The sequence below is a fragment of the Poecilia mexicana genome, unplaced genomic scaffold (assembly GCF_051168715.1).
Source record: "Poecilia mexicana isolate PSO_F unplaced genomic scaffold, ASM5116871v1 scaffold_1, whole genome shotgun sequence".
Lineage (NCBI taxonomy): Eukaryota > Metazoa > Chordata > Actinopteri > Cyprinodontiformes > Poeciliidae > Poecilia > Poecilia mexicana.
The window spans coordinates 13,836,064-13,848,152 of record NW_028263370.1 but is presented as its reverse complement, the minus strand read 5'-3'; the positions used below and the strand labels follow the sequence as shown (position 1 = coordinate 13,848,152).

At 37.6% G+C, this 12,089-nt stretch overlaps 3 protein-coding genes across 3 annotated transcripts; all 3 read right to left on the bottom strand.

The window, feature by feature from the left end:
• Positions 1-365: 365 nt before the first annotated feature.
• On the bottom strand, positions 366-3,155 carry LOC148161104 (uncharacterized). The gene is made up of 6 exons (XM_088004920.1): positions 3,006-3,155; positions 2,774-2,901; positions 2,625-2,686; positions 2,412-2,522; positions 1,514-1,612; positions 366-594 (listed from the first exon to the last, which is right to left on the bottom strand). The coding sequence occupies exons 1-6, from the start codon at positions 3,123-3,125 to the stop codon at positions 572-574; spliced, it is 543 nt and encodes a 180-aa protein (XP_087861046.1). The 5' UTR covers positions 3,126-3,155; the 3' UTR covers positions 366-571.
• Positions 3,156-4,759: 1,604 nt separating this feature from the next.
• On the bottom strand, positions 4,760-7,050 carry LOC106918695 (uncharacterized). The gene is made up of 6 exons (XM_014988637.2): positions 6,908-7,050; positions 6,682-6,827; positions 6,486-6,547; positions 6,273-6,386; positions 5,319-5,417; positions 4,760-4,987 (listed from the first exon to the last, which is right to left on the bottom strand). The coding sequence occupies exons 1-6, from the start codon at positions 7,025-7,027 to the stop codon at positions 4,809-4,811; spliced, it is 720 nt and encodes a 239-aa protein (XP_014844123.2). The 5' UTR covers positions 7,028-7,050; the 3' UTR covers positions 4,760-4,808.
• Positions 7,051-7,268: 218 nt separating this feature from the next.
• On the bottom strand, positions 7,269-10,841 carry LOC106918696 (uncharacterized). Its single transcript, XM_014988638.2, has 6 exons — positions 10,451-10,841; positions 8,788-8,930; positions 8,130-8,191; positions 7,924-8,034; positions 7,656-7,754; positions 7,269-7,567 (listed from the first exon to the last, which is right to left on the bottom strand). The coding sequence occupies exons 1-6, from the start codon at positions 10,577-10,579 to the stop codon at positions 7,443-7,445; spliced, it is 669 nt and encodes a 222-aa protein (XP_014844124.2). The 5' UTR covers positions 10,580-10,841; the 3' UTR covers positions 7,269-7,442.
• Between the last annotated feature and the right edge of the window lie 1,248 nt (positions 10,842-12,089).

The window sequence follows — 12,089 nt, the reverse complement described above, 5'->3', positions numbered from 1 at the left end:
GTCATTATACTTCCTTTTATACTTTGGAGTTTTATTTAGGGGAACAAAATCAGAGCTACTCAAGCAATTAAATCTTTCTGACCAGATTCTCTACTGCCTGTATTGCTCTTGTGCCTGATCCTCATTTTGTTGAAAGTCTTAATTTAAAATAGACTTTTAAGTCTTATGTCATTGTGATTTTTGTCGCACTTTTGTTACGACATAAGACTTCTGTTGTCATGTCTGCATTTGGGTGCAACTCTACTGCAAAACCTGACACAAACTAATCTTGATTTAAGCAAAGCAAATTTTTGCAAATAATTGGAAATTTCAGTGCAGCATAAAAACTCTCAAAAACTCTCAAATATCATCCGGAAGACACAAAATTCTTTGTTGCTCAACATTTTTATTGTAAGGGAAGAACTCATTTTCATTTTCTACACACCCGACATGCTATTTCTTGACATCCAGCTTTTCCATTGCTTTCAGCCTAGAGCTGTGGGGTGGCGAGAAGACATCAATTAACATATTTCCTGTGGAAACTCGAGATCAATCGAGTTTGGCCTCCAGATCGCAGACCTTCTCCTCCTGGTCACAGATTGCCTTTGCAAAATTCTGAGGAGCAGAAAATCATTTATTCATTTCATTGGATTAGAAAACATCATGTTTGTTTTTCAGAAGATACACAACAAAACAACATATAGAGTGGTCACCCGCACAGTTCTCACATATTTTTGTGTAAAACATAACCCCAAATTCTTCACCAAAAAGTTGCTTTTTTTTCCTAAACCATATCTAAAACATCTTTTGCGGTGTGCTATTTGACATGCTATTGGTTGGCATTTGGAAAGCAGCCAATCCAGGAGCACTATTTATTTTCCTTTAGACTGATTGGGTGAAACCACAAGAGCAATAATAAGGAAGAACATGAATGTTAGCTTTTGTGTGAGACTATTTCCACTGTGGATATTGAAACATTTTAAGGTTTGTATAGTGTTCAATTTAAACAGGCAGTTAGAAGCATTTGTAGAGGGGGTTTCAAATATAGCATCTATTTGAGAGCACAAAGAACATCAGATTCACTGATTGGATTTGATCTCAACTTTTCTCTTTGGATATTTGCCTCACTCAACTTTTGATTTCAGCTATGGATGAAGAATAAATGTAGCTTATGCCATGCCTTACACAAGTATTCATACTTGGTAAGCTTCCATATTCTGTGACATTAAGACCAATTAGAGGGAGTATATCGTTATGAAATAAGCGAAAAATGACACATTGCTTTACAAAACACAACTAGATGGGAAAAAAAAGTGGTGGGGGCAGCATTATGCTGTGGGGAGTCTTTTCTTCATGGAAGAAAGGGAAGCTTGTCAAAGTTGAAGGGAAAACAAATTGAGTGAAACTTGTATAAAGGAAAATGCTTTACATCAAGGGAAGTAATGTTAAAACAGTACTCTACCAACATACAACCCAAGGAGTTACACTTTTCAAGAAACAACATGCACATTTATGATTAAATTAGTTTTCGCACCTGTGTTGGGATCCTGGAGTTGAACTATTCTCATGTTCAGACACTCGACCTGCTTGTTAAAATCTTCCACCTCTTCATCCTTCACTGCAGTTCTCCTGCCTGAGACAGAGAAAACAGTATCCTACAGTTTTTTAAGAGTTTAAATGAGACACATTATGTTATAACAAGGATGGTTCTGTGTTTAATTATTTATTGACTGCGGTGTTTGCTCTGCTCTGAGCAAAGTTCTTGTTTTTTTTTGTTTGTTTGTTTTTTTTTTGCTAAACAATGAAGGACCTTGAAAGTGTTGTTTTAGTTTTAAGTAACTGTAAAACGTATTAACTGACTACCAGGGAAAAAAAATATTGTCCAATCACCATTTTTTTAAAATCCCACATTCTTTGTAAGGTAATAAAAGGTTTTATGTGCTTACTTTGTCTCTTCCCATAAAATGTGTTATTACTGATGAACACAAGTTTTATGTATCAGAAAAAGATACGAACAAAAGTCCCATCCCTTCATATGTGGCATCTTTGAAAAGCCCTAAATGTCCTCTCCAGATACCAAAAGGAGTTAATTCAGTAGAATGCAGGGGGTGGGAGATATTCAAGTTTAGAAATGTCCTCTACAGAGGACAAAAATGAACTACTGGTAGTCAGGAGGTTAAAAAGATGCTGTTTCATGAGAAACATCCCTGAGAATGCCAATCTGCTGAATGAACGGATCAGAACTGAAGAGAGAGACAGAGCTAAATGGAGCTGGAGAGAGGTGAAACAAAAATTGCTATCTGCTGTTGTTTGATGTAATTTAATTTATCTAGTGACAACTGAAAACCTTTTGCTGTTTTCTCCCTGAAAAACAGGGATGTGGCCGGATTTTTCTAAGCTTATTTGATGTGACTTGGTGCTTTCATTCTCACTTAGAAGCTGCAGACTCCTGCGCGATAATCTTCCAGTGTACAGGACGTCCAGAAGCATGCAATCTGGGCAGGAAGTCGGCAGAAGTGAGGCACGGTAGGAAAAAGGTTGCTCTGGGAACACAAACATGCACAGCATAATTAAAAAGTGTTTTTCCACCACTGAACACATCATGTAGGTTCCGCGTGACGGTCAGTATAATGGCTGCCACCCACCCGCAAACAAAGTGTTGTTTATCACCGATATGTTGTTATTGATTATGTGGCAAATGCCGGACCTTTAACGGGAGAAAAATGTTGTCAGGAATAAATTGTTTTAAAATTGTTAATGAACTAAAATACTGCAATTCGAGGTTTGGAATTACATTTTTGGGTACTGCGTGGTGATGATTTCATCATTCAGAGTAATAGCCTTGACATCCACCCAGTTGGATAGTGGCAAAAATAATTGCACAGCTGAGGCTGTTGCCACAAAGTTCCATCTTCCAAGCATCTGGAAGACAAATAAAAACCCCACAAGGTTTGTGATTGTTTTGGTAAAAACAATCAATCAACATCACTGCGACACAGAATCTGTGAAGGCGTAGATGATCTTACCTTATCTCTCTCATGGACTTGAATGGGTTGGGTCATATTTTCACAGCTGATCACAGGAGCTGTCTGTCCGAGAGACAGAAGACTGAACACAACCACGGCTGCCTGAAGAGACTCCATCATGGCTGTATGTGTCTGTCCTGGCTTCACAGGGAGTTTTTAAATTAACAAGGTTCAGGCCCTGTGTACTGACAGGGGCCCCATTATTTATTTTAGTGTTGCAACAGATTAAAAAACAAACGTCATTTTCAGTCAGATGGTCCTTGTTTTTGTGGGGCCTAGAAGAAGGGAAAATGTTTTGAAATGTTGTAAAAGATCAGATTAATCAGGTTAATGGCTTGGTTTATAATGTTTGAAGAAAAACAGCATTTCTTTTCAGCAATGACATTTAAAACCAACTTGTTTAGTTTTAAAGAGTTTCAAAACAATTTTTTTTGCACGTATTTGAGATATTTGTGGCTAAAGGGTTGCTTTTTCTCATCCATCCATCCATCCATCCATCCATCCATCCATCCATCCATCCATCCATCCATCCATCCATCCATCCATCCATCACATATTTTAAAATATTCTTGTTTGTGTTTCAATTACTTTTTGTCCTGGGATTTTGTTCTCAAGATGACAGGTGTGACATCTGCATCTTTTTTTCTTTTTTTTACAGCAACTTAATATGAAAGACTGGCTGTATTCAATAGCAGCCACGTTTTTCACTTTGAAAACTTTGAAAATTCAGACTTTCTCTATACGTTTACAGCAAAAACTACAATTTTGTGATTGCCGCCATGGTCTTGAATGGAACTGAGGTTTGATTTTTTTTTTTTTTTTTGACAGGATTTTGACAAATGTATTTGTTTAGGTGACAAGTAAGATTTACATTGAAATAATGAAAAGCTTAATTTGGAGAGTTGTCTCTTACCAGTTAAGGTCATAAATCAAACAGATGGTGGGAATTAACTACAATAAACTGACTCTAAAACTGAAACTCATGGAGTGGAAAATTCACTTTTAACATTGATCTCTCTGAATGAACAGTGTGTAACCAAGTGAAAGAGTGTTATGTGAAGTCCTGCATGTCAGCAGGAGACTGATTAATTATATGCCCATCCTCCTTGTAACCCTGTTGTCATCATGTTGATTCCAGAAATGCTTACCCCATTTGGAACTGTTTTCCTGATTCGCATATCATATCATGACAAATCCTGTTATGAACATGAAGGAGTCTTTATGGATGTCATGAAGTGTCATTCGTTAAATAATGACACTTTTACTGCAAAGTTGGCACATTGAATGGACTTTTAATCCAAGATGTTCTGCCATTATTTTTGGCAGTGACATGTCGGTCTTATGCACACCCCTTCAAATAAAGTGTTACCATAATGAGTCTGACCCATAACAAAGAAATAAATCTATCGCCATTTTGGAAATAACTATATATATATTCTTTACCTGAATGGTTTTCTCCTTAGCTTTGTGATGGGGGACATACTGCTCCACTTCCATCCACCTCAAAAGCGTCCAAAGCATTTTCCTGAAATAAGTTCTCAGTTGTTTTAGGTAGAAAACCTAACACTGAAGTTAGCATCCAATTCAACGGGTTCCTGTACAAATCGTGTGCTGACTTCAACTTTTAAGAACAACATGAAGGTGGGGATTAAACATTTCTCTGCATCCAACTCGTCCTCTGTGAAGTAGCTGGCGAACATTTCGACCAAAATAAAAAGCGAAATACGACCCCAGAGACAAAAACAGTCACACAATTTTTGTTCTCCCATTTTTTATTAGGGTGAAATATCATTTCCAGACATGCTAATTTTCCACCGTTTCTCCAAAAATGCTGGAGATTTGTGAGAATATTTCAGAAAAGGTCTCTACTGCGTCGCCACTTTGTAAAATCTCACCGATCTTTTTCATGTCGCCAGCACCCATGAAGCTGGTCAAGTCAAAGCTATTTGAGTCTTTGGAGAGAGATGGATCTGGGCAAAAACCTGAGTGGTAGAAAATAAACAGTTTTGATTATACTCTTATGATGCAAGACAATAAAAATTATACTTCATATCATCTACTCAGAGATTCAGGACTCAGGATGGAGGTGGCACTGCCAAGCACACTTCTCTGACAAAACTTTGTAAAACAGAAATGTATTTGAATTTAAAGTGTCTCAGCTCTGCTTCCAAGTATAGGATGAGATTCACAGTGGAAGAAAGAATGTATTCGCTGACACAGGCTCTTAACACTGGTACATGCCTACAACCTGGGGGGGGGGCCTACATTGACAAAGGGCAAAATGATTAACCCAACCAGATGGCGAGTTTTTACCTTGCTCTGGATCCAGAATGGCGGCTTCTGGTAAGTTCAAACACTCCACCTGCTTCTTGAACTCCTGCAGCTCAGCAGCAGAAACCTTCGGTCTCCTACCTGAGAGACACAACATGCAGACGACGCACTTTTGTTAAAATATCAGCATTTTGAAGTGTCCTTAATTGATCAATAAAATCCCTTTAAACAAAACGAACCAGATTCGTTATAATAGTTGAGATATCACTCCAATATTGTTTGTTTGTGATTTCTAGAACTAATGATAATAGTCATAATACATATATTAATAATAAGTATTATAGAGTACTATTTATTCCTAAAGCATATATAAAATTACCTTGCCAGTGTAATAATATACAGCATTTGTAAAGAGCACCGTTCTACCGTACGTGACTTCATTTATAAAGTACATAAATCCTGTGGTGGACTTTGAATAGATGTTTCCTCTGGGCCCTACACACACATCCACCAGAAAACACACACACACACACACACACACACACACACACACACACACACACACACACACACACACACACACACACACACACACGCACACACACACACACACACACACACACACACACACACACCACACAAACTCAGAGCATAAGCTTGGGAAAAAACAAACAAACTTTTGTTATGCAACTCATCCATTTAAAAACTCCACGCATCTTTTTAAAAAAATCTTTTTATCTGCATTTTCATTATTTTAAAACAAAGCTTGAATTATAACAACTAGACTAGAAAAATGGATATGTGCAACCTTACAATGGTTTGCTTTGAACCAGAACTTAAACATGGTAAGATGTTGCTTTCCACAACTGCTGCCAAGTTGCAAAATATTTGACCAGTGTGACTCTGTTCTCCCTAAATTCAGTTTGTCTGATATTTAATTCACTGAACCTGAATTATGAAAACATACAAAGTATCTTTTCAAGTTTTTGGTCTTACTCAGTAGCTGTACGCCTCTGTATGAGCTTCTTCCAAGTGTTATGTTGGAGTACAAAACCATGCAGTCAGGACAGCCTGTTTTCAGCTGGAAACCAGTCATGGAGTACGGGTAGGCTGGAAAAAGAAACACGTTTAAAAATGCGTTTATCTTCAAAGAGCATGAAGGCCAACCATATTAGATATGGTGATGGAAGAAAAATCATCACTACCTACTTAAAGTAAGAGTGTTGTTTTCCAGGGTTGAGTTAAATGTCATAGAGAAGCATAGACCAGCCCTTTAAGAAAAAGAAAAAAATATTAAAAAACTTTTTCACTTACACTACCTAATAGGCACGTCATAAAATTGTGTTTGTTTTGTAAATGTCATGTAAAACAAAGATAGAACCCGGAAACTGAGGGTTTAAATTACGTCTTTAGGTGCATAGAACCGATCATGATATTTTCCTCAGTAGCAGCGACGTAATTCGACCAGACGGTCCCCTTCGACATCTCCAACAACTGTTTGGCGCCGACTATGTCCGTGCTCTCTGCTATGTAGATCCATCTTCCGAGTAGCTGGAAAACGTCGTACGTGTGATTGCTTTCGTCAACCCTACAGATACAGAAAAAACCTGAAGACCTTCAGAGATCCTTACCTGATCCCTCCCAGGGATCTGAATTCGTTGGGTTAGACTTTCACAGTTGGTCGTAGGAGCTGTCTGCCCGAGAGACAGAAGACTCAACACAGCAACAGCTACATGCAGAGACTCCATCATGGTTGACTCGCTGACTGTCGGTCGTGGCTGTACATCTGCGCTTTTGGGTATCAAGGTTCATCCCATGATACCCTATTAGGAGCTTCAATTGTTTACTTTAGTGTTGAAAGAGATAAGAAAACATCAAAAAGAAAAAACAAGTCTGATATCGCTAGAAGTTCTAGGAAAAAGCCATGAGTGCACACAGAAGCAGTGGTACTGGAACACTGCAGGACGAAACAAAACACACAAAGACTATGACTTCTGGAATTGATTTTTATTCAAAATAACATGTACCGCAAAGGAGCAGTTTTCTTTTTCTGTTCACTTTTAGTGGATCAGAGTCCTGGCTCTCTGGGCCACACTGAATAAATCAACAAGCCCTTCAGTTTCTTATATAATTGTCATGAGGAAGGAATAAAACCAGAGCATTCTTTCAGTTTATAAACATGTCAAAAAGAGAATCCAGAAATTTTCCCACTCGAAATCCCATCTTCGCCTGCAGTACCGAGTTGATTGCGCTCAGGCCCTCAGAGGGCGTGATGTCGTCAGGGCAGATTTCTGTTTTCATTTAAAAAAAAAAAAAAATTCAACAATTAGCAATTGACATATACTGGAACATGGGGGAAAAAAGCTCAGATATTCTTACCGTTGTCTGAGTTTAACATTATAGGTGTCGGCATTTGAAGGCACTCTGCTTGTTTCTTCAGCAGCTCCAGTGCAGCAGGTGAGATGCTCCTGCTTCTGCCTAAAAATAAAATTGTTCCCCTTTAATTGAATCTGTTGTTAAAGACTAAATGGATTTAATTGTAAAGCCCGTGCAACATGTTTCCACTAACATTGGTGTTTTGTGTCAAATGTTCTGAAATTTCTTTCTAAAAAGATATGCAAATTGTTTGGTAAAGTGTGTTTCTTACTAAAGATAAGCAGACTAGTGAAATTAGTTGCAGAGATGATGTCCTCTTTGGCAACCAGACAGTCAGCGCACTCTGTTGACAGGTAGACCTCTTTGAGGTAGAAAGGTTGCTCTGTGGACAGCAAACACGGCACAAAGGTGACAGCAGAGTGGATCGTATCAACATAAATGTGCTTCATGTTCTCCCTGTTACTTCTCTTTACTTACCGATTAACATTGTGCTGTTCTCAAAGATCACGTCGTATGCTAAGCTGAAGCAAGTCCCAAATCTATAATGTAAAAGTTATAAGATCTTATAGTTATGCCTGTGATCAGAAACTAACTGTATAAAGACCTTATATAGACATTAAACCAAAATTAGTTCTAATTCCCCCGGTGAAAACTATGAAAACTATGCTTTTGCCTCACCTGGAAGAATACTCAAGAACTCAAGTGTTATCAAAGAAGATATTCTTGGTTTCCTGGTTTCTAAATGGCTTTAAAGGCAATTGAGAAATAGTGAATAAAATTGAGGGGAAAAAATCATTTTAAAAGTCAACGTTTCTTTAAATATTGACTTTGCAAATTTGTTTGTAAAGGGAGTACTTGCCCAGAAGCTAACCCTGTTTGGGGGTGATGGCATGGAAAAGTTGGGCAACTCCTGCTCTAGACAGATCTGCCTTCTGAATTATTTTTATTTACACCAATAGTATGGTTATTTAAATTGAAGGCTACTTGTACGTAGCGCTAATATCTCATGTTTTGCAAAGCAGAAGCATATCTTAGGTGGGTAACTACGTGAAGAACAGCAGTTTAAAATTAACAAATCCACATTTCTCTGTCTGCAAATATTCAGCTGACAGTGCTGTTGCGTGGGACGCTTTACATCCTCTGACTCTGGACGATATTGAGAACGTTGCTCTTGGAGGTGACATTCAGGTCCAGCCAGGAGTCAGTCATCAGGTAAGCCAGCGACCGACTTCCTGGGATGTCAGAACTCCCCCCGATGTAGTACCACCGACCCAACATCTGCAACACACACACATCACAGTGTACAGTCGATATAAGTTGGAATGTAACTATTGGTGTCCTTTATGGAGTGTGCAAACCTTTTAAAAATGATGAACTAGGCGATATGCAAATCGTTTCTTTCGACGACTTAGCTGGTTTCTTAGAAATAGATGTTGACCAGTGGCGGCGCAAGTGGGACGCTAGGGGGTGCTATAGCTTAAACTTAAAACACACTTAAAACTGCTTCATAGTTTATGCCAACATCAACCATGGTATCAATTATGACACTGCTGACTATTTTTTTTCTACTTCTAACATAAACAGGCAAAGAAGACACTCAGAAATGTTTTTCCACTCCAAGCATCCGGTCCCAATCACCATCAGCTCTGATGATGTCACAAAGATGGCGAGTCCACAACGTCTTGAAATTGTAAGTATAATTTTTTTTTCTTCCATTTTTTCGTACTCTTTAAAATACAAATGCTTTCTCTGTTTAATTGCTCTGCTCTTTTTTGTAGGTTTCATTCCAACAGTGTCATGAAGTGTCATTCAGTAAATAATGACGATTTTAATGAGAATTTGCTTTAAAAATTGGATGAAAGGGTTTATGTTATGTTTATGACAGTGTCATGTCAGTCTCAAAATATTTGAATTGCCTTTAACATCTTGTGTAATTAATCTTCCCATGCAGTTGTACCTAAAACAATACAAGTACTGTAGTGTAGTTATGCATGTAATGTAAAATAGGAAAGTAGAAATAAAGACGACATATGAGCAATTAAAATTGTACTTTATTAGCAATAGCAGTAAATCAAAACTAAAAATTAAGTGTAATTTAAATACATTACTAATATGTGTATTTTTAATATAATTCTGACAGAATTAGTACACTCAAAATAATCAAGCTCTTGAATAGTACATAAAAAATGTGTACTTAAAGTATACTAAGTACAACTTGTAGTTGTTCCAGAAAGGTATGTTTAAGTATACTAAAATTGTAATTTAATACTATTTAAATACTATTAAAATATACTAAAAAGTTGTTCCAAAATAGTACAGTTTAAGTACATCAATCAAAGTATGCTAAAGTATGTTAAAATTTAGCATACTAAAGTATACTTTTTTTTTTACTAGGATAATGTGGACTATATTATAAGGAAACTATATCAAAGTGAAGAAGTGGCTAAATAAATTGTTACCTGTTGGGGATTTGATGAGAGAAAGGATTGTGGCTATGGTTTGATAAAAAAAAAAAAAAAAAAAAACTTTCAAGGAGATGTGGGTTTAAAGTTTAGAAAACATTTTTGTAGAGATGAATCAGAAGTGACAGGACTTAGTGCCAATATCTGCTATTTCTAATTTAAACTTACAAATCAATCTAAATAAAGCTCGGACCTTTCATTAACACATCAGAAATTTCTTTTAGGAAAGTTGTGTTAGATTTCACACCCATTTATTAGGGAATTAATAAGCTGCAATTAGACAGACAATCTGTTTCCATGTTTAGTTTTAATTTAATAATGCTGACAGGGACTTACTTCTTCTTTGCTGATAGTTATTGGTTTGAGTAGATCGTCACAGCTGCTCAGAGGAGCAGAAAGTCCCAGAGAGAAGAGACTCAGCAGCACAACAGCAGCAGAAGCAGCAGCAGCACACTTCATCTTCATGACCAAGCTTTGAGTTTTCTTCTCAGTTTCCTCCTGTGCCTTACTTTATGTTACCTCCTTCCAGCTAACTCCTCTTCAGAAATGTACAGTCAGTGCGTCACAAATTTAGTTTCAACAGTGTCCCTTCTGGATGAAACCTTTAGGAGGTTTGTGAGGCAGTGTAACCAAGGTAAAAGGTTAAAGGACGATTGAGGACGATTGATCAGATCACATGGAAGAGAGGACGTTGAAGATAGAGACACACGTGGACAAAACTGTTGGTACCGTTGACAGGAGAAAAACTGATGACAAACTGAAAAGTTGAGAGTTCAGAACCTGCGAAGGAAATGTCATTAGAACTCCGAGTCAAACAAGTGTCTTGTACTCCTCTACTTTTGTCAAATGTTCCTGTAGCTAAAATGACTCCTGAAAAAAAAAAAACTCATTAGGACTTCTGTTTTAAAATTAAATCACAGAGGCATTATTTCAGAGTTGGACATGACAACAAAGAGAAAAAAAAATCCCAAGGGGAACTGAAGCATAAAACACCCCAAACTCTGAACAGCAATAGATTTCAAACACAGCACTTTTATGTGTTCAAGCAAAAATGCTTTGGATTTCAGTAAAATCCCAGCTCTGACAACACCAGCTGAACTCTAAAAATCACTTAAACCAACGCTGAAATTGCTTAACTGTTAAAGATTTACACAACATGTCAGGTATTCACATGAAGTTGAAAAAGGAACATTCTCACGTGTTTGATGTTTATTTAACAGGAACATTGCTACTTTTTAAAAACACTTCTAAAAACCTGATTTGGAAAAATACTCAACACACCAGTAATAAATTTTTTTTTCCTGCGTGATAGGTATTTTTCTCGAACCTTCATAAAAGAACCACAGACAACGTACAGTGGGGAAAATAAGTATTTAGTCAGTCACCAATTGTGCAAGTTCTCCCACTTAAAAAGATGACAGAGGCCTGTAATTGACATCATAGGTAGACCTCAACTATGAGGGACAAAATGTGAAAAAAAATTTGAGAAAATCATTTTGTCTGACTTTTAAAGAAGTTATTTGCAAATAATGGTGGAAAATAAGTATTTGGTCAATAACAAAAGTTCATCTCAATACTTTGTTGTATATCCTTTGTTGGCAATGACAGAGGTCAAACGTTTTCTGTAAGTCTTCACAAGGTTGGCACACACTGTTGCTGGTATGTTGGCCCATTCCTCCATGCAGATCTCCTCTAGAGCAGTGATGTTTTGGGGCTGTCGGCGGGCAACACGGACTTTCAACTCCCTCCAAAGGTTTTCGATGGGGTTGAGATCGGGAGACTGGCTAGGCCACTCCAGGACTTTGAAATGTTTCTTACGAAGCCACTCCTTTGTTGCCCTGGCAGTGTGCTTGGGATCATTGTCATGCTGAAAGACCCAGCCACGTTTCATCTTCATTGCCCTTGCTGATGGAAAGAGGTTTTCACCCAAAATCTCACAATACATGGCCCCATTCATTCTTTCATGTACACGGAC